Genomic DNA, 22,114 nt, shown 5'->3' on the forward strand with positions numbered 1-22,114 from the left:
ATAACTTATAATATATTATTAGTTATAGTAATACCTAGGGTATAACTAGATTATTATAGTTTATTATAGCTAGTATTATTATTAAAGCTAATAAGTATATATTTATTATTATTTACTAGGTTTATAAGAGCTAGGTTTATCTTAGTATTTTAGTCTATAGTATAGTTTTTTATTTATATTAAGTCTATTAGTTCTTATTTTAAGGTAAGGTTATACTTATATAATCTAAGTCTATAATATATTTTATATTCCTTATATAGATATAAAAAGAGTATATTATAAAAGTAAAATGTCTTTTTATAGTATTTATATTATTTAGAATTTAAGTAGTTATAATTAATTATTATAAACTTTATATTAGCTATATTTAAAGTTAGGAATCCTAATACTAACTACTAATCTAGGTTATTAGGATTTTATAAGAAGTGCTTTTATAAATCTAATATATAAAGGGTATTAGCTAGTATTATATCTTAGGCTTTTTACTTATTATATAGTAATTAAGTATTTTAAGTTATATATTTAATATAAGGGTTAAGGTATTAGTTTTTATTATTATAATAGTATTTTTTATTTTAGTATTATTTATATAAGTTATTAGCTTTTATTATAGTAAAGTTAATAGTAATAGGATATTATTATAAGGCATTATAGTTAAGGTTTTATCTTATAGCTAGTAATACTTAATTAAATAAGTTAGTATTTAGATTCTATTTTTATATTTATATTATTTATATATTAAAGTTTTAGTTATTAGGGTTATAATTATAGTTTTTATTCTTTTATTATCTTAATCCTTAATTATATTTATTATTAAAGTAATATTAATTATTTTTATTAAAGCCTTTATATACTTTTTATTTCTAGCTTTAAAACCTAAGTTATTAAGGTTAGTAGTTTTATTATAGTTAATTACTATTAAAGTTTTAGTTACTTTAATATTAGTATTTCTTTTAATTCTAGTAATTATATTAGCCTTTATATTATTATTATTAGGGGTATTAGGTTTATAATAATAGCTAAGAGAGGAATTAGGGGGATAGTTATTATATTAAAGTTTAATTAAGTTAGGCGTTTTTTTATATAGCGTTATTATATTACTTAGAAGCTAGTTTCTTTATAGCTAATTCTTATATATATATCTTATATATAAAAGAGTTAATTATTATAGATTTATTAAGTTTTATAATTAATAACTATATAGTACTATTAAATACCTAGTAAATTACCTATAGCTATTTAAGTATTTTAGTATTATATACTTTTATATTTTAAGTAAGTTATTAAGTAAATACTTAAATACTTTATTTTATATTAATATTATATAATCTAAAATAAGCTTATTTTATTTAAATATATACTTTAATATATAATAGTTTAAATTAGTTAATAAGGTATTAAAAGAAGTTATTAATACTAAGGTTTTAAAGTATAATTTTATTATTATATAATAAGATTTAGCTATACTAGATTATAGCCTATCCTTATAAATATTATATTTATATTTCTATAATAGTATTATTACTTTTAATCTTTATAAAGTATTAAAGCTAATTTATAAAAATATAAATATAAAAGTATATTATAGCTTTTAAATTAGTAATTATAGGCAGCTTATAAATTAAGTATTTATTTAAGTTATAAAGTTTAACCTTTTATAGCTTTAGTATTATTTATTAAAGTTAAGTTTATAAAGTAGTTTCTTTATTTTATACTTTTTTATTTTAAAGGTAAAAGGCTTTTATAATTATAGCTACTATAAAGATATTAATTTATATTAATAACTTTATTAAAAGCTTAACTTCTTATTATAGTATAATTATATCTATTATTTTTAAGGATAATACTTATATAAATAGGGATAGCATTACTATTAGTAAGGTTAATATACTTTAATAATCTTAAGAAAGAGGGGTTACTTATTTTTACTTAATAAAAGATAATTAATTTAGTTTTTACTATTAATATCTAGCTTTTAGGTTTTTAGGTTATTCTTATTAATTAAAGGTACTTAGGCTATTTAGTATTAAGGAAAGAAAGAAAGTAAGATTAAGTCTATTAATATTATTATATAAATACTATATAAAGTCTTTCTAATATTAAAGTATATTAGTATTAAGTAAGTATATAAATATTCCTAAAATAGAAAAAGTAATAGTAAGCTATATTATAATAAAGGAGGATTTTATATATTATAATATTAGTTATTAAGTAAGTATTTTTATAATATATTTTATTAAGTATTAGGCTATTACTATTTTTTAATATTAGATTATAGCTAGAAATATTTTTATATTTATAAGCTAATTAACTAAATATACTTTAAATAAGTAGTATCTTTTACTATTAAATATAATAAGGGCTTTAATAATATATAAGTTATATTTTATAATAAGGTATATATTATAATACTATATCTTTTAAAAACTTATAATATAGTAGGCTATTATAAGTATCTGCTATTTAGATATAAAGTATAAGCCTATAGGATATAATAAGGTAAATATAATAATAAGATTATATATAAAAGAAATAGAATATAATCTTTAAGGGATAGGGTAAAAGATTATTTAATAGTACTTAATTAATATAAGGGGTCTAGAATTAAAAACTAGAGCTACTACTAATTATTAAATATATATATAAAGGTTAAATTAATTAATTTACTAAGTAAGCCCTAAGGGTTAGCTTTATATTAGTTGATATGCATGTGACTGTTATGCCTAACAGTTTGCTTATTAATAGACCTTTATCCACTATGGTCAAAATCGGAAACTCTGTCTAAGTATCAGATCAAACATAGGTACTATGATCCCTCGGCAAATACTCGGTTAGACTAGTTTCTAAAAAGTAGACTGCCTTTACAGCCATTGTTGGCCGACAATAAATTCGGTTTGCCGAATACACATTCATGCCTCGGCAGTCATTTCATCGCCATCTTTAGAACTCGTATGATAATACACATTGTTCTCGCTTAATGCCCTAACGTCTAGCTATTCTCACCGTATATGATGTGTCACTTACATGTTTCAAAGGAGACTTCAGCAGGCCGTCCAACTTACAAGCATGAGTCCCAGCGCCGCGGTCGTGGTAGCGGGGGTACCGGCATCAAACCCGGTTCCCAGACCGACTATAAGAAAAACTATTCAAGCTGCGTCACGGTCACACCCATTGACAAGGCGAAAGGGGATACCCTTACCATCCTTGTATGGTCCTCCGACGACCCGGCCGAGAATGCTGCAAGCACGGAATTGTATGGGTCAGAAACAAGAAACGTGAGAAGCATAGACTCGAAAATACCCAATCTTGGCGGCTTCGATGGTGAATAGAGCTTTAGAAACACGGAAATGGCTCATTCACTACTCTGTAATATCTTTGTAATCTTGTCTTGACTCTTGATTTCCACTGATTTCTGCGGTCCCGACCCGTTGTTGCCCGTCGCGGTCACGGAGCTGCCGTTGAGAGTGGGTCTGCCCTGCGCCCCCTCTTCCCGCCGGAGATCCACTTCAACTACCTATTCGGACTCTCCTTCTTATCCGCGCGCTGCCTTCAATTCTCCCTCATCTCTAAATTACTCAGCTCTCTATATCTCCCTGCGGCTCTTTGTTTAGTTTCCCTATTCTGCAAAACATCCGAGACGCCAACCTCGGAGCACAAAACTGATAAGCAATTCACAACCATCAAAAACCAAGGCCGCCCCCAATCAGAGGCCGTCGAGTCAGTTCGGGCGGACACTAGGTGCGAAACCCAGTACCGACTCAAGCTTATGCACCAGATCGACCACCATGAGGTCCCTAGACAGCTGAATTGTCGGCCCGTCCTTGCAAGTCCTCGGGAATTATTCCTCAACGCATGTGCATACGTAGCATCCACGTCACATTCGCGATTCAGGTGGTGATGGGGGAGAAATGTCGTTGTTACATGGCAGCTTCGCCGATGATGCCCAAGATACAGGTAACCAGCATGTGGCAGCTTAGGTTGCTCAATACCGCTTCTTTCAGCCACTGCCTAACCCTGTCTATCCTTTTTCTTTCTGACTCGAGCAGGCTGAGGAAATTTCTATTGCTACGGACTAAGTATCGTGTACTTTTGCGACTTCCGCGGGTACTAGTTGCATCTCAAAGGCTATCTCACCCCTACCTACCGTCGATCGAGTCATGACTCCCTGCATCATGACACCCTACCAGCTTGTCAACCACGTGCTTAGTCGTTTGAGGTATACCTCATCTCGGAGCACTGTCTCAAACTCGTCTTTCATGTTCAGCATAATTGCCTTGTCAGCGGCCGCTTTGGTGTGGTAAAATCGCAGTCTGGTTGCTTCAAACCCTTCTATGGCTTGTTTGAGTTTTTCTTCTGCTTGACTCAACAATGTTTCTTTGAGGCACTGCGCACAGAAATTCGGGATCCTGCCCTGGTCTGGTAGTGTCCTTGGTAGCAGATGAAGTCCTTCCCTAGTCAGGGGTCTCACTGACACTCTATGCCCACACCCGGGATAGATGAGATCGACTCGGCAGAAGGGGCAAGTGCCCTGATACTCGAACCACCCTTCAAGGCACTGCAAGCAAGCAGCATGACCACATGGCATTAGACTAAACGTACTTTCGTCAGGCGGCTCTGCGTCTGATTTGATCTGACAGCTCGCCTGATGGCATATCTGACACTTGAGTTCTATTGGTTGGTCGATGAGGAATGTAACTTTGGGGAATGGAAAAAAGGACTCTTGGGGGTCGTATCGTCGATGGGGTTGGAACCATGATGAAAAGCGCGGCAGAGTCTTCGTCGTCTCCAGTGGTCTAGAGCCCAATGTTCCATTTGTGTTCTGGTGTTGGGGATCCGGGGAAGTTTTACTGGCTCGGGTTCTCAGGTACCTCTTTTGAGGCTGTCGTTGGCGATTGGGATACATCGGTCATGAAATCTCGCGTGCGTCTTGTCGATTGTGTCACGCTGTTGGTAAATACCCAGCGCTTAGTAACTAAATAGCTATTCCAGGCATGAAGACAAACTCTGATAGCAAAGTAGATATGTAACTACACGGCACTGTTCAACTCATAGACGACTAGGGACATCCAATATTCCCATCACCTTGGGTATTCGGTAGTGTACAGTTGTGTTCTTCAACGTCCTAGCCCATTGTTTATTGAACATTACGCTGCATTCTACTGTATTGTTCTCTTTGTTCTTCATTGTAGTTAGTAATGCGATGTTCTAGATTCCATTGATGACATGCATGCCCTAGGGATGAACCGCTAAAACGCTCAAAGACACCGTAGCCTCCGTGGCCTTGTTCACGTACGATAGCCGGTGACAGCAGCTAGTGTGTGGCTTGATCCCTTGGCCACTTTGTCTGTATGATCTTTTGGATGCTGAATCGAAAGTCGCATGTCGTTCGTGTTTCACGTGAGAATTTTGGCCCCAGTCTACACAAGGTCGAGACCCAGACCATATATCTTAGCTGTTTGCGGATCACAATATTGATTCTTCTAGATGTGGTAGGAGACTCGCGAGGCACGCTGTCAAACGATGTTTCTTCATCCTTAGGCACCTTGATTTGCCATTGCAGCTCAGCCTCAGGCCATAACGTATGTAAGTGGGGATACTGGGGAAATTTGATGACATACCGCAATAGCTGATTCTTTCCCATCTGAAATTCCTGCATCAACCTGACTATTTGCTGATATTAACCCCAATATCGTTTGCGTCCGTAGGGATGACACATGTGTCACTCAACATCACGATCATGTTTAGGGCTCAATTTACTTTGCAGATCATAACGTCGATCTAGCAGCCCGTTCATTATTACATTGGGCCAAAGTTAAAGATGCGGCTCAGCCCCATCATCAAATTCCCGGGATCTAGACTGGCGTCGATGGATCCGTCCCTTTAGGTAGTTCGACGTACGTCCGAGCTAGTCATTCTCGGCCGACGACGCCGAGTCCCCGAGTCCCCGACCACTCGTTTCGGGTCTCGGGTTTGCGGCCAAGTTTGGCCATAGTTTCCGAAAATGCCCAGCGACCGGAGAGCGTTAATTCTTTGTCGGTCCGCTGAACACTCGGACCCGGAATCCCTGTGGAGCATTCCCGTTCTTAGCACCGGTATTCCGTGACCCCGGAAGTGCCATCGGGAGATGGGGCACGAGCTGAGTCAGTCAGTACACCAACCTGGAACATGTATAGAGTACATTACACCGTTACTTGGTGAAAACAAGCTTCATGATATGGGAAAACATTTAAGCAATACAACGGCCAGAGTTCATGACATAGTGCGTGCCTGCATTGTCAACTAACTAATGCACATACCATCGTTTCACTACCGGACGTTGAAAGGTTATCAGAGTCATGAGAAGGAAGGCTGCAATGCCTGCCCTGCAGGGCACATGTAGTTGTGTACTTACTTACCTAGAGGTCGTTCTATGTTCTTCGCTCAACCTTTTTGCTGCACAGAGGGAGGTATGTATGGGTCCCACGTATGAGCGTACTACGTCGCAACCGACATGCGTAGAGCGGTGAATGGAACCCATGTTTCCTTTCGAGATCAGCAACAAGGATAGATACACCCGCTCAGCCGTTTGCAGCATTCATCTCGTTCTAGACTGATGGTCTCAGCTGTGCTCCACAGCCTTGTTTAAAGGCATGTGTCTCACATCTCGTCCGAGACTGGAGAAACATTTTCTTGATACCATTGAACAAGTCTTGTCTTGTCTTGCGACAGAGTTCTAGAACCCAAACCCTTGTCAACTCAAAGGATCGGGCATGTCGTAAGTCAACTTGGACGAACATACACATTTCCGGCTGTAAGTTGGAGCTCTAGGGTAGGCCATTATCCTTGTGCTTCTGGTTGCTGGGGCTGCACAAGTAAACAGGGCTCTCGATGGAACAAATAGGTACCCGACCTCAACGCACCAACCAGTGAATCCTCCATGACGGAGAGCCCCTGCATCTCCTTGATCTCCCCTTGGTCAAACCGTGATCTTCGCTCCTCTGCTAGGCAATCAGAATAGAGTATCAACTGGCCCATGTCAGAAGTAACACGGAAAAATTGCCCTGATATCAGGGGCTGCTGGGCAACAGGCGACTCTTGGCCTGACGGTGTATCTTTTTAAGAGGCTTGCTAGCAGCGGTCAACTTCTCATAAAATGATAAACCCCAACTTGCCAACCTGCCTTACTTATTGATCCTCACGAGCTTATACTCTTGCACCAACGCGTCACGTAGTTTCACAGCACCGCTCTACCACTCACTGATAATGCCTTCGCTCAAGACGTTGTTCGCCTCAGCCGTTTTGGCGTACTTGGCCAGCGCGAAGACTATTAAAATCACAGCTACCAACGACGACAAGTTCGACCCCGAAGAGGTTGAGGCTGAGAAGGGTGATGTCCTTGAGTTCCATTTCGAGCCCAAGAACCACAGCGTCGTTGCTGGCGATTACCGATACCCTTGCTCTCCTCTCGATATGGGCACTGGCTTCTTTTCCGGGTTCGTTCCCACTGACAGCGGATCTGCCGTAAGTTGCGACTCCTCGGGCCTCTTTGCGATTTCTAACACCTCTCTAGGACAAGATTTTCAAGGTCACCATCAATGACACTGACCCTACGCCTTTCTACTCCTCCCAGGGCAAAGAATGCGCCTCGGGTATGGTTGGTATCATCAACGCCGACTCCAACAAGACTCTCTCCGACTATAAGAAGCGCGCATCGGAGCTAAGTTCTGGGGTCAACCCAGGCAAGAAGCCATTTGGTGGCGAGTTGGTGGACGCTGGTGACGCCGACTCAGATAGCGACAGCAGCTCCGGAAAGTCCAAGGATGGTAACAACGACGATAATGCTGCTGGTGTTCTTGGTGCTCCTCTCACTGGTCTGGTCGCTATCATAGGTCTTGCAGTTATTATGGCCTAGGCGGAGTGTTGGTGGGATGTTGGGACATATGCGACATGATATTCACGAAATCGTCTGGGAACTGTGTTTAAAACAGCGGGAGCAATTTGAAGCTATTAGTTACTGGAATACCTGTGAGCCTGAATACCGACCGAAGCTTGTGTCCACCAGGCAATGAATGAATGAATCGGTCACTAGTTCATCAGAGTACTTATTCGACTGATGCACAACCTCGAGCCCCGTTACCCGCCAGATTCCAAATGTCTAATCTTATAATGACAACCACTTGCAGGTTTTGGAGGGCGACTTGCTGTTACTATCAAGTCACTTACCTTGGTCGGAGAACCATCTCCGGGTCGTGCTCAAGGAGTTTAGAACCATCTCGTAACATCTTAGGGTTCGGCCCCCCGCAATAGGATTTATAATTGCTGATGCTTTGCCTTCGGGGTTGAATCGGCATTTTGCTTGAAAATCCCGAGAGTAGAGTAGCCGGGCCGGCCTTTGAATGAACAATTATGCTCGAATATAGCGTTTGGAAACAGTTGACAAAGAGCTTAAAACGAGAGATGCGAGTTTGGAGTGCTGGGGATACATCATGTGAAATAGCTACTATGTGAGCAGCTGGTTGACAGTCAAGCATCTAGGGTAGACTGTTGGAAGTCCATCAAGTAACCTGTGTTAGTGAGCTCGGTAAGCTGACACAGGAGTGCTTAATTGAAAGGACATCCGGGAATATCGGCAGCCTTCGGGTCACCAGTACCGGGGACCAATTCTAAACCCGGCCCACACCATCGTCACTCACATACCGGATTCGCAACTCCCCTCCATGATTAACTCTCTCATGTTACAAACTTATTTCTGTATACTCACCAACGAACGATCGCGAACGAAACCGCCTTGATTCTTGCGAAATATATGCGATCAATATGCGTGGCGCGCTGAGGTGTAGGGCCACTGCTCGCCATCCTCGATTGTTACGACTATCGGCGGATGGCGGTAGATTTTCGAGGACGCTTCGGACGAGCGCAACATCACAGGGCTTGAGGACAGGCTTATATTGCCGACAAACACAACAAGCACTTACGATTCAAGGCGCAAACTTATCGACGTCATGTTTTAACCGATCGCGGTCGATGGCAACAGTAGTCGATGCTGAACCTATACACGGCGGAGGTCCAATTCCAGAATATGACAGAAGAGTACAGGCGGGCATACTGCGAAACGATGAACACCAAAGAGGTGAGGATATCGGAACCTAGCCGGGAATGTAAGGCATTGCTGATAGTAGAGAAGGGATCATACAGAATTTCCAAAACTTATATCATGAGTTGGAGAAATATGATGCACCGCCAGTCCAGCACCCCAGCATCGAATCCCTCAAGCCCACGAAGAAGTCAATATTCTCGTCGCTCTTCGGCGCAGGCGGCAGCAGGTCGGCTACTGGGGATATCCCTAACGATCTTCCGAGGGGCCTGTATCTCTATGGTGACGTGGGTTGTGGCAAGACCATGTTGATGGATCTGTTATATGAAACTCTGCCTCCATCTGTTAAGTCAAAAAGTCGAATTCATTTCAACAACTTCATGCAGGATGTACACAAGAGACTTCATAGATTCAAAATGGAGCACGGAAACGACATTGACGGAGTACCATATATCGCGGCCGACATTGCTCAACAGGCAAATGTGCTCTGTTTCGACGAGTTCCAGTGCACGGATGTAGCAGATGCAATGATTTTGAGACGGTGGGTGCACTTTATTACTTCAAACTCGCTCAATGCTGACCGTATACAGGCTACTTGAATCTCTCATGGCAAACGGTGTAGTCCTTGTAACAACTTCCAACAGACACCCCGACGAGCTGTACAAGAACGGTGTCCAGCGGGAGTCATTCATCCCCGCCATCGAACTTCTCAAGAATCGTTTGCATGTCATAAATCTCGACTCGCCAACCGATTACCGAAAGATCCCTCGACCTCCATCTGGTGTGTACCACACTTCACTCGACAGCCATGCGCATGCACACGCAGAGAAATGGTTCCGATTCCTCGGCGATCCTGAACAGCCTGAACCTCGACCCGAGACGCAAAAGGTCTGGGGTCGTGAGATTTATGTTCCTCGAGTCAGCGGACGAGCGGCATGGTTCACCTTTGACGAATTGATCCGACAACCAAAATCTGCTGCTGATTTCATTGAGCTGGTTCGGGCTTATGAGGCATTCATTGTAACTGATATTCCCGCAATGAATCATCAGCAGCGAGATCTCGCGCGACGCTTCATCACATTCATCGATGTTGTGTATGAGGGCAACGCCAAGCTTGTCCTGACTACAGAAAAACCCCTTTCAGATCTTTTTGTTTCCCGAGATGAGATCGCTGAAAGCCTCATGAAGCAGGGCGTGAAGCATGAGCACGCGGAGGATGCTGCTGCCAACCATGACCTGGTACACAGCGTTGACAAGCTCAAAGACTCAAATCTCTTTGCCAGTTCTGAAGAGGCATTCGCATTCGCTCGTGCGCTTAGTCGACTGCGGCATATGGAGAGCAAAGAATGGGTAGAAAGGGGAATGGGTCTCGAAGCTCAAGGCGGAAAGTTGGATAAGGATAACTGGATCAAGGCGAGAAGCCGTCAGATGGAAGATTCTATGTGAAGAGGAAGAGACGAGGCTGGATCTTGGGAGAAGCATTATATACCCGTGGCATTGACTCAGCATAGCGAGCGTTTGCCTGCTCTTGTACTTATAATAACTGTATGATGACGCCTGTTGAATTGAGCAGTTTGGATTCACACATGAGCATATTTGCTTTCTATATATAGAGATATACGATGATGGCTGAATAGAAAATTTCGCGGAAGGTGATGAGTGTTTTTATCGCTTCCTGGCAACTCCCCATTCTAAACACTACGGTTTGAGAACTCATCGCCTGGAATGGGTAGAGTTCAAGAACATACTTATGATGCTCAACAGCGCATTCATGGGCGAATCGTAACTTGACTAACTTGGAAGTGTTTCGGTAACTAGCCTCATGAATTCGGGGTCCAGTTATCCATTACCGTACTCGGTGGTGTGATTCTATCTTAAACAGAGGTGTTGAGGGGGTCATTTCGAGCTTCGACTGATAATTGCAAAGATTCCCCTCCCATATATGCTACTACTCCTATAAAGAATGCATTTTTAATGGTCTGTAAAGAATTTCAGGCCCTTGTGATGTCAAAATGGTTGAAGGGACAAAGGGAATCACCCATTAACACCAAGACAAATTTAAAGCCACGCAGGAATGTCATGTCTCGGACACTGATGATCCTAATCCCTGAAACTCAATTGTCTCTGACCAACCACACTCACAATTTTGAGTAACGATAGAAAGGACGAAAACAGGATGTTCTGCGAAATTCCATTTTACCAGAGGTACAGAGTAGCCAGCGCTGTTATCGGCAGGTGAGGAACACACCAAGGATCTCGAAACGGAGCCGAAATGACTTTCTTTTATGGCATCTACCTAGCCCGTATCTGCTCTCTATGGAGCACTTATGAATTTGATTAGATACCCAGGAACCCAATGAGGTATCGCAGGGAAAGCCTTGTCTCATTGACTGCGGAACACCGACGCCTGTAGTTGAAGCTGGAGAAAAGCGTTGAAGTAAATCGAAACAACAGCTCATATCCACAACAACAATGGATCTAACATCGATATCATTTGTTTGTCAACCAAGACAGAGGGACCGAGGCTGAACATGAAACAGTGACGTTGTTACGATGTAACTAAAGATTAATTAAAACCCCTGTATTTAGAATTTGGGAATGCCCATCTAGACCCTATTGTGAATCATTTCGTCGTTTTTATGAAAAGATGCTGTGCAAGGCATATTTGCCAACCTTCGCTAATCATTCCGAGAATCGATTGCTGCACGAAATGCTTTCTCATCTCGGCTTGACAAGGGCCGTTTCCAGCGGATGGACGGATACATTAAAAGAGCACAGAGCAGGCACAGACTCATCTCCATCTGTCGTTTAACCCATATATAGATAGAGTCAATGCGTCAGCTAAAGCGGTCAAAGTGGCTCAAACAAAGGAGGAGTTTGTTTCTTCTGACGTCGTAGAAATGGGTCGTCGAATCAGTGGAATTAGCATAATTGCTAGTAGGAGCTCTAGATTCGATTTCCTGCAGAAGAAATTGAGCCACTCATTCAAATAGAACAAACAAGATATCACTGACTCTTATTATCGAATCAAAACAGTTGGTGGGATCATTTGTGAGTAGGTTGTCCAAGATGTAAACACATCCCTGCAACTATGATGTATTTTCTATTCTTCCATCGCTGCAACGAACACAGTAACCAGCCAAAGGGCAGGAAGCCGATGGCAGAATGGAAACGTTTACCGAAGGCGAGTTCGATAGACTAACATTCTTGAGTGAACCGGTCGATAATCGTGATTAGATCCATCATCCATGGAAAAGGAGAGTGTGAGTGGGTGTGTGATAATTTTAATGAAATCGGGGCTATTCTCTAATTTGGGTTGGAAGACGTTAGAGCTGGCTAGGGGAGGAAAGCTTGGGGCCTTGACCCTAAGCGACAAAAAAGATTATGTAAATTTAGCCCAAGCTTAAGGTTTCTTTGCTAAGTTTATTTTGACAACTTATATCAAGGTTCGGTGTTTTCTTGCTCCCTGAGGGCTGGAAACTGTAGCAGCCACGCTGCACAGGGGTCGATTGGATAAGCCATTACGGATTGGCCGGCGCCCCAACGGTTCCTGGCTAAACAGATTTAGCGGGTCTGCGCTAACCAATCATGCGACTTATGTACCTGACTGCTGGCGTCAGTGGCCCAAGCCACCCCTGATGTTTAACCCCCCGCCAACGCGCTACCCCTGGCTATTGTGAACCTCCTCAGTCTTCACAAATCGGCAGGGATCAGCCTTGAAGACTCCCACCTCGGTTCTTCTCCTCTCGGCAAATCAAAAATCACTCGAATTCCTTGGCCGCATGCTTCTCTGCTGATCATCATCAATGCACGGCGCCTCATGAATAAAATGAGTGGGAATCAGGACCCTGTCTCATCCGTTAGTGGGCCTGATAGCAGTCATTGTCGCGATGGTCATGGTGATACGGGTGACACGACAGAGATGGCTGCACAAGTGGCAGATTAAATTTGGAATACGATATGCCTAACCTAGGTAGTGTCGTGTGATGTACTGTACCATCCTATGCATCTTGGGGTGTAGCTTTATGCAGACTCAACTGTGCATTTTCGTATGGCGTATGTTTGCTCAACAACCCACAGCTGGAGGTAATTGGCATTCTACCGAGGACGGGGGACAATCTCAACTGTACCATCTTGTACTGTAAAGATGAAACTTGAATAAAATTGGCCCATCTGGAGACTGGACATGGCACGGAGAATACGGAGTACCTCGACTGTCACTGCCAGGTTCAGCTCTGCCCCCGCTAGGATTACTTTTAGCTTGGGGGCTCGGTTGGCCCTATCAAACATTAGTAGGTCCTGGAATTCAATGGGAAGTCCGGGGACCTTGCTCGGTAACCTTGTATTTGGCAAGTGCCTCCACTGAGCTGCTCCTGGTCCTTCCACATCTCCTCACCTCACAACCATATCCTCGTCCAGGGCCTCTTCCGCCCATTGTCTTTTTTTCTCTCCACTACCATCCATTCTTTTACACTCTTTCAACCTCGAAATCGTTCAGTCGTTTTCAGAACTGTTCCCTTGCACGGTCGCCTTGCTTTGGCTATCACCGTGTTGAGTTCAGTTTGTCCGTTCGTTTCAACCTCTGGCGCGTTTTTGCAAGACTGCTGCCGTGCGCTCTTTGTTTATCAGAGCGATATTCATATCCACCGCTTCCTTTCAACATTTAACTCTGGTTTGGCAGCTGGTCCAACAACATCCATATATCACGTTGTAACTAGCATTTGGACTTGCGAATTCACATCACCCTCGTTACCGACGCACCCCCCACCGTTCTCGTCTGAGACATCGCCGCCGCCGTCGCCCGTATAAGGACATCAGTCTCGAGACCCCTAAGGAACAGATTCTTTATTCCCGCCCTCTATTATATTACAACGCCCTTCATTCCAGTCGACTTCACAACCAGCCCCGCCAATTTCGTCTTGAACGACGATATATTCCACCAAAACCACGGACTTGGAATTGGGATCCTCGCGCGATCTCCTCCTTTGAATTTGTTGCCGTCGTATCTGAATTTCCGAAACTCCAGCAAACATGCATCTCCGGCATCTGCAAATACACCGCAGGGCCGACGGGCTTTTTGGATTTGGTAACATCGCTCATGAGATCGACGTCTCATCCGACGGCTCAAAGCGTCATGTACACAAGAGGCAACCACGTAAGTTTTGGAATTATTCGAGTACACCAAATTGTCTTCGCCAATTACGATTTTGGTTTTGACCAGTGAATTGTGTACCAACTAATATTATCGTAGAAGAAATAAGGACTGTCTACAAGACAATGGAAGCTACTTTCGAAGGGAAGATTGGTGGCTACAAAACAGTAGGCCACGAGCCTAAACCAACGGGCTCCTCAAAGGATGATGACGATGAGAGAGACTCAAAGAAGGAGGCCGAAGAAAAGAAGAAGGAAGAGGCTGAAGAGAAAAAGAAGGAAGCTGAAGAAGCCAAGGAAAAGGCAAAAGAACAGGCGGAGAAGGAGGAAGAAGCAGCGAAGAAAAAGGCTGCCGAAGACAAGGCGAAACAAGAAAAGGCTGAGGAAGAGAAGGAAAAGGCACAAGAGGCTGCCAAGAAGAAGGCTGCTGAGGATGCCAAGTCTCGCAGCAAATCCGAGGATGACGATGCGAAGGAGAGCTCGACAGCTAAACCGTCCAGAACTCGCGCCCAAATTACCACTAGTAACGACCCATCAAGCGTCCCTTCCGTTATTCGCGATCCCACTGGCAGTCAATCTATCGAATCTGTTCTCGCCAAAGCCACTGGCTCAGCTTCTGCTTCCACAACTATCGATGAGGTTGCCGACATGTCGGGAGCCTCGAGTCTCCCTAGCTCAAGCTCCAGTGCTGTGCCAGAAGCTAGTGGTGGCACCAGTGCAGGAACCAAGGCTGGAATCGCGTTTGGTGTTCTTGGCGGATTACTCGCCATGGGCTTGCTTGTCTACTTTATCTTCACTAAACGCCGAAAGCAGGCTGAGATGGAAAGGCTCGAGAACGATGATGAGAAGCTTCATGGGCCGATGGCTGGTAACGGTGGCCCTCCAATGGTTGCCGCAGCTGCTGTCCGTCGTTCTATGTCTCCTGAGCCCACTGAAACTGCCTCTATTCGCACTGATGCAAAGGCTCCCCGTGTTAGTCTCCGACCTGTCACCCAATTCCTTCCAAACTGGAACGGTCTTGAAAAGGAGAAGCGCGCAAGCAAAGGTGCAGGTTTAACTCTTGCTGTACCAGCTGCCGCTTCTTCACCTGCTACTGGTCCCTCATCCCCTCGAGCCGTTGGAGGCAGTGCCTGGGAGCGTCCAACAACAGCTCAAAGCGTCGATCCAGCTAACCCCTTCGGCACTCAGGCCGAGCGTGTTCCATCTCCCGTTCAGGAAGAGACTGCTTCTGCGATGAGGGCTTCTCCCAGCCCCATGTCGGAAAAGTCGACCATTGCTGTTGCTGCCGCCGCCGCTCTCCCTGCCGCCACCGCTCCAGTTTCACCTCAATCACCTTCTTCTCCCCAGGGACCCGCCTCCGCCAATGGACCTGCAGTTGCCGCTATGGTCGCTCGTAAGACTTCGATTCGCAAGGCTGGAGGCCCTCAGCAACTTGACCTGACCCTTCCGAATACCCCTATGGCAGCTGTTCCCGCTAGTCCTGCTGGTACTGAGTACAGTGGCTCTTCCGCTCCTTTTGGAGGCCTTGACAGCCCTTCTGCGGGCGCCGCGGCTATTGCTGCTGCTGGCGGACCCGCAAACTCGGCCGTTCACCGCGTGCAGCTTGACTTCAAGCCCACTATGGACGATGAATTGGAACTTAGGGCTGGTGACCTCGTACGACTCCTTCATGAGTACGATGATGGCTGGGTAAGTTTATACAATTCAATTCACGCCTCAGCCCAATCTAACCTTTTTCTAGGCTCTCTGCATCAGACTTGACCGTTCTCGACAGGGTGTTGTTCCTCGAACCTGTTTGTCAACTCGTCCTGTGAAGCCCCGCCCTGCTCAAGGCGGCCCTCGCCCAGGCCCTCCTGTTAAGGCTGGCGGGCCTCCCCGAGGACCTGGACCTAATCAGCCTCATGGACAACGACCTATGACCCCCCAAGGAAACTTTGGTCAAGCTCGACCTGCCTCACCTGCTGGTCCTAATCCTAACGGCAGTCGTCCTCAATCACCAATGGGACCTCCTGGCCGGCCTCAAGGACGTCCAATGAGCCCAGGTCCTCGAGCACAGTCACCCGGTCCTCGTAATGGACCCCCAAGTGGCAGACCCATGAGTCCTGGACCTCGTTCTCAGTCACCTAGGCCTGCTGGTGGCCGTTCACAGAGCCCAAGCGGGATGAACCGAAGAAATAACCCCCCTGGACCCAGTCCCATGAATCCTTCTCAGGAGCCTCGCTCAGGGCCATCTCCTTCGGGCTCTCTTAACAGGAAACCCGTACCTGGCCAGGCGTATTGAGCGGCCTACAGCCGTTGATTGCCCTGTATGAAACAGTATTAAAAGGAACGGCGTTCTGCGGTACCATGGAGAGACTCTGAGCATTATGGTCTGCTCACGCTTCTTTACTCTTCTGGTGGATGATTTAAATTCCTTTCGAACTTCTTGTCACTCACTCGACCAATTATTTTCTTTTTATGTGGCTACTTTCGAGCTACTTCTTTTTCTCGTTCCACGTTTATATAAATTTCATATATCTCGGGCGGTCGTTAACCCGTCATTGTGGCATGGTATGCCATTTACGCTCATGTCAGGGTGACTTGGCGAGTGGCTATCTCAGTCATTTAGTTTGAAGGGAGACGTGTATACAGGTTACGACGTCTTGCTGCGAGATCTTCTCCTCTGATGGAAGGAGCTGCGCTAGTCGCTAATGTGTATCTACGTTTGCGTTTGTTCTTTTCGAATATTACTTCTTCCTCTGTGGCTGGTTTAGGGTCCTTGGATGGAGAGAAGAAAGGGAGCTTGTTTGGTAGCATATCGCAACCAGCAGCTAGGAATTAAAGACTTGAGACGAAAGATAGGAAATGAAATTATTCCTCGATGACTTACTTCCGTTAGTCCTGTGTACCTGTCCATGCTCTGTCTGTGTATATTGTGTGACGTCTTTCGCCTAGCATTTGCATCTCTTGCGGAGCATATAGCATTTGTTGAATACCTTAGTCATTATATTCCTAACTTAGGCTTCTCTATCGAATTGTCTGCAAGACAGTAAATCTCGTACCTGGACGAATTTGACTGTCACAAACCAACGATGCAGTTTCCCCATTCTTTCCTTTCTTGTAGAGGGATAAAAAAAAAAGCAAGGCCAAGTAGTCCGAAATATCATTTTCAAACCATGAACGCCCTGACATGTCTAATCCTAACGCCTCGCTTCCATCTCAGTCCAGTGCCGCATGTAGGCCTTCTCCGGTTTACAAGCGCATGGCCACACGAGAGACCAATGCTACAGGAAAGTCACCTCCCTTGCGCAGTAGCTCTTTGACTTCTGGGGTATCCCGAATGTACTCAATGAAGCACACAAAGTACTCCACAATGATCTCTCGTGCAATATCATCCTCCACAGTATTTTCGAACAGTTCCTGGGCGAGGGCCACGATGTCGGGAATATTGTATTGGTCGAAGTAAAAGTAGTAGAGTATACAATGAAGGCGGCAAATGGAGAGACGGCGGAGATCTTCAACACCATACTTATCTGCCAGGATGTAGAGTCGTGCGTGACTGAGGAAGACAGGCAGATATGAGTATTTGCCTTGTTGTGTGCTCTGCAAACTAGTCACCGCTGGAGCGCCGCTGTGAATCATGGATGAGTTGTATGGAGGACGCGCAAAATTCCTCATCGCTTCAAACCGCTTTCCTATTGGGGTTGTTACGTCAAGCATATAACTTTGATCCGGACACCTGCGTTTGCGTCTTGATATCCCACCGTCTTCAGCCGATTGTAGAACGTCATTTTGTTGATCGTTGTTGGACTGATAACTCTGTATAAACTCGCCAACGGCCGCTGGCAGCTTCCACTCGCAATATTCGTAGGTGTAGGTATAAGTGAACGGTGGTCGGTCACCGCCATTGCGTGGTGGCATGTGGTCTACAGTGGTGGAAGCCTCAGATGAACTTGCTCCGTCACCTGCAGGGCTTTGGTATCCTGATGGAGTGCCTTCGGAAGAGTCGTCATCGTCGTCAAGATCCTCGTCTTGATCAAAATCATTGTCGTCACGCATTTCCTCCGAATTCGAGCGGGTGCTGCGAGAGTCATCTGAGTCCTGTCCAGACGAGGATGCATATTCATTGCCATCACGAGTATAGGATTTGATTGGCGAGTGGTTGCCTTGAGTGTCAAGTTCTGGTTCCCGGATAAGAACAGGTTGTGCCTCACTGTAGTCACCAGAGTAAGCGAATTTGGCGAAGCGCACAAAAGTGTCGACATCCAAGTCTGCCCATACGACGCGACCTTCTCGAGCTTCTCGCATGTTCCCGTTTACTAGAGCGTTTAGGACTGGCGACAGTCGGCCGATGAGCCCTTTGTGTACATGGAACTCCTTGGCTTCTGGGCCGACAACGAAGAGAAAGGGCCTGGAAGCGAGAGATCTGATGCCGGAGTCAGCAGGTTTGGGAAAATTCAATAGAAACTTGAAAGAATCGCTTTGAAAGTTAACAGAAGTAGATGCTAATACTCACTCTTCGAAGTTGGCACTGACTGCTGGAACGGCAGCACCAGATCGAGAAGCAGACATGGTGGGTGTAAGTGAGAGCCTTCTTCCTAGCCGCTAGCTGTGGCTACTAGAAGCAGGGGTGAAAAGGTAGAAATTGTGAGAAAATAAGATAAGAGAGGAAGCATTTACGGGGAAGTCTTTAAAGTGAGTTGAATGTGGGAAAAGAGAAGATGACAATAACGGAATGGAAGGCTGTCGGGTTGGAAGTACATGCATGAGGTGCCCTGCACTGCCTGTCACTGCGAACCTGGAAGAGATCCGTTTAATACGGTGTAGGTAATGGAGCACTAGCGCTTAAGGGAAGTGACCTGAATCACAGAACCAGGGTCCTTACACACTAAATTCGACGTAATGCGGGGCAGACGATGATCATTGGCTCCCTTGCCGCGCAGTGTCTCACAGATGGGTTTTGCTCGCCTACCTTACTCCGTATTGTGTTAGGTATTAATTCAATAATGAAGAAGTCGCTGTGTTTCTATCCCTACCTTAGGTATTCATATGCAGCCTTGGCTTTTCATTTTCACTAAAAAACACTTGGGATTAAACCTCATCTCCCAACTCCTGAGGTACCCATTTCTCAATGTACCTGTATGTTGGGTATATAAGAGGAACCCCCTTCGAAGAAAAGAGACAGAGGACTTATCGCTCCTCTGCCGCTAAATCGTTTCTGCTATTTGATTTGCACTCCAGGCGCCAAACTTATTCATGCGACGAACTTTCCCCCGCATCCACCACAAACCTCCCCTGATGCCTGTACATTTGCCCCTGGTCCAAAATGCATTTCGACAACACGCTTCAACTCTGCGACTTTTAGACATCGCAACTCGCACACTGCACAGATCCGAGAAATATCAGGAGCCATTATCGCCAGTCCCGTAGAAGCACAGCGCGCTAGTCAAATATGTCAACAAGAACGGCCCTAGAGAGGCTGCGTAGACAACTTACCAAACAAATGCCCGTTTTCACATTTTGCCTCTTCCTCTTCCAATCGTAATGCCGCATCGCAAAACACGCAGCGTTGACTAGCAGCAACATCTCTAAACTGCTCTCTCAATAGGGAATTGTTAAGCTCAGTAGATATCTTGCGGGTTGCTGTGGTCCCAAGCACTTCAGGGGCATTCCCGTACATCCACTCCCAAACCTGGCCTTCAGTAGTTAAAGGCTTCGATAGTGTGACTGCATCATTCTCGCCACGCTCTTCGTCTCTTCTTGAAAACATTAGTTTACAGAGTGCTCGTCTTTCTGGGTGCAAAGTGCTGTATTGTGATACAAGCACGGCTGTTGTGCCACCGCCGGGTGACTGCACCATACCCCAGATGCGGTACCTCGATTCGGGAACTTGTAGTTGTGTCGTATCTTCGTCCATTAGGCCGTCTTCTGAGTCATCTGAATCTGAGTCTAAACCTTCCAGCGCAACCGCTCTTGCAACGAGCCGTGTTGTCTGCTTCCGAATTCTTGTTGCCCATTTCGGTACAGAGGCTTCTGAGTCTGGAAGGTTTGTTTGAAACCAATCTTGGTTGCCCGATGTTGCAGATAATCTGGCGATTGAGTAGTACGGGACCGATCCTGTGTGTGTTATGCCTTGATCATGAATTAGAAGCCCTAAGCTGCTGTTAGAAGGGTTTTGTGCAAAGCCTGTGAGAATTGTGTACCAGAAACAGGATTCGACGAGACTATTTCATCTTCCTTGGAATACGTTGTCGAGCACTCCCAAGTATAGTGAGCGCCAGCCAACTCCTCAGCGCCGCCAACAAACGAAACCTGAAACGGCTTCACATTGAAGGGATCAGCGACCACGCCCCTGGCTACGGGCTTACCATCGTCATATACGATCTCGGGCTACGTTAGCTACGGCTATTCCGCGTGCCATGAACCACGTACCAGATCTTCCCACTCGATATATGCATCCGTTGATAGAAACATGCAAATGGCTGCCATATCCGCCTTCTCGACTTCGATGTGTGGAGGGTGGCCCTTCTCCCAATTGCCGAGGATAGTGATCTTTCGGAACCCGACATGATTCTTTGCCAAATATGCTAGAATAGCAACCCTTTTGCCTTGGTCATTGAACCATGGGCTCCATTTCAAGGAAAAGGCACTCCCATGGGGCACGTAATCGGGATCTGTGATATCCACAGCCTATTTCATCGTGTTAGAGCCTTCCCCGACCAAGTTCAACATGACTCACGTCTTCCTTAATATGTCTCCCTCTACCATCAAACCGGCCAACTTCTTGGATGTCCCATCGCGTCTCTTCACTCGAGGGGTCACCTTCTTTTGCCTGTGAGAAGAGCTGGACCGCCATTACAGCTACTTCTTCGACATCATTGCAGTACGCCAGAAGGCCTCTGCCTGTAGCCACTTCTTTGGCCCACGAGAAGGCCTGGATGCGTTCATTCATGTTTCGGTATCCATCTTCTTCGTTGCTGTCGGGCAGCGGAAGTTGGGCCCCGAGGCCCCAGAGTGTCTTCCATGCCTTAAAGCTTCGAACCCGCATGCCTGATATCATTGCAGACTGTCGATCGATGTGCTCACCAATCGCGTATATACATCCACTGGTCGAAAGTGCTGTTAAGATAGGTCGAAGATTACAACCCAATCCATTTGGTGACCATTCTAATCTCACAATCTGGCAGATTGGTGCCCCTGAACCTGTCACTAACCCATTACCCACACCAGGAAACCAATTCTCGTCGTTGGCTGGCGGTCCAGCCACTCTGATACCGGAAAACGAACAAAGCTGTGCATTGATTGTGGGATCTGGACGAATCAAGCCTGAGGCCCGATAGGAGAGCGTGTACTGGCTCTGTAATTCTTCTTCGTCCGCTCCTTCATCAGGACCACCACTCCTCGGATACTCTGGAAGGAATATGTATATAGTATCATCTGTAGCAACTGCAAGCTCTGCATCACAAGACCATGCCAGAGCATGAGTTGTCAGTGGACGCGACTTGAGATGAATTGTTTTGAGGGGCCTTGTCTTGTTTTAGACCAGTTAGTGAGACTTCTATGATGAATTCTATCAATAGGGGGGATATAAAAATGACTGCAGCTGTGCCAGTATTTCTCGCCCGAGCAGTCAAGCGAATCTTTTGTTGTTCAGGTCTCACCTTAGACTTTTCCATTGTGGCAGCTCAGACAGATCGTGTCAAAGGACGTACGCAAATTGCATGAAAATTTCAAATCTCATATGATAATCATGTAAGAAGGAACTTCGGTATTTTAATTCGACAGTGGCATGGCAGAACTGAGAGTTTGATGAGATATTCGCATGAAATAGTTGATACCAAAAAATGCTGACTAAGAAGCAATACGCATCTCACCTACCTACCTAGGTACCTTTTGGCAGGTACGCCATGA

The 22,114-nt window shown here is 44.9% G+C and overlaps 5 protein-coding genes across 5 annotated transcripts; 3 read left to right on the forward strand and 2 right to left on the reverse strand.

Annotated features, from left to right (window-relative positions):
• Window positions 1-7,242: 7,242 nt before the first annotated feature.
• J7337_004180 (uncharacterized protein) lies at window positions 7,243-7,891 on the forward strand (the record flags this gene model as incomplete). The annotated part of the gene is made up of 2 exons (XM_044821880.1): window positions 7,243-7,500; window positions 7,550-7,891. 2 exons carry the CDS (start codon window positions 7,243-7,245, stop codon window positions 7,889-7,891), a joined length of 600 nt encoding a protein of 199 aa, XP_044683213.1.
• Window positions 7,892-9,489: 1,598 nt separating this feature from the next.
• On the forward strand, window positions 9,490-10,519 carry J7337_004181 (uncharacterized protein; the record flags this gene model as incomplete). Its single annotated transcript, XM_044821881.1, has 2 exons — window positions 9,490-9,614; window positions 9,664-10,519. 2 exons carry the CDS (start codon window positions 9,490-9,492, stop codon window positions 10,517-10,519), a joined length of 981 nt encoding a protein of 326 aa, XP_044683214.1.
• A 3,585-nt stretch (window positions 10,520-14,104) lies between these two features.
• Window positions 14,105-16,505, forward strand: J7337_004182 (uncharacterized protein; the record flags this gene model as incomplete). Its single annotated transcript, XM_044821882.1, has 3 exons — window positions 14,105-14,228; window positions 14,325-15,913; window positions 15,966-16,505. The coding sequence occupies 3 exons, from the start codon at window positions 14,105-14,107 to the stop codon at window positions 16,503-16,505; spliced, it is 2,253 nt and encodes a 750-aa protein (XP_044683215.1).
• A 950-nt stretch (window positions 16,506-17,455) lies between these two features.
• Window positions 17,456-18,775, reverse strand: J7337_004183 (uncharacterized protein; the record flags this gene model as incomplete). The annotated part of the gene is made up of 2 exons (XM_044821883.1): window positions 17,456-18,629; window positions 18,720-18,775. 2 exons carry the CDS (start codon window positions 18,773-18,775, stop codon window positions 17,456-17,458), a joined length of 1,230 nt encoding a protein of 409 aa, XP_044683216.1.
• Window positions 18,776-20,356: 1,581 nt separating this feature from the next.
• J7337_004184 (uncharacterized protein) lies at window positions 20,357-21,251 on the reverse strand (the record flags this gene model as incomplete). The annotated part of the gene is made up of 3 exons (XM_044821884.1): window positions 20,357-20,593; window positions 20,636-20,893; window positions 20,943-21,251. 3 exons carry the CDS (start codon window positions 21,249-21,251, stop codon window positions 20,357-20,359), a joined length of 804 nt encoding a protein of 267 aa, XP_044683217.1.
• Window positions 21,252-22,114: the final 863 nt, after the last annotated feature.

This window comes from Fusarium musae, chromosome 3, assembly GCF_019915245.1.
Source record: "Fusarium musae strain F31 chromosome 3, whole genome shotgun sequence".
In the NCBI taxonomy this organism is placed as follows: domain Eukaryota; kingdom Fungi; phylum Ascomycota; class Sordariomycetes; order Hypocreales; family Nectriaceae; genus Fusarium; species Fusarium musae.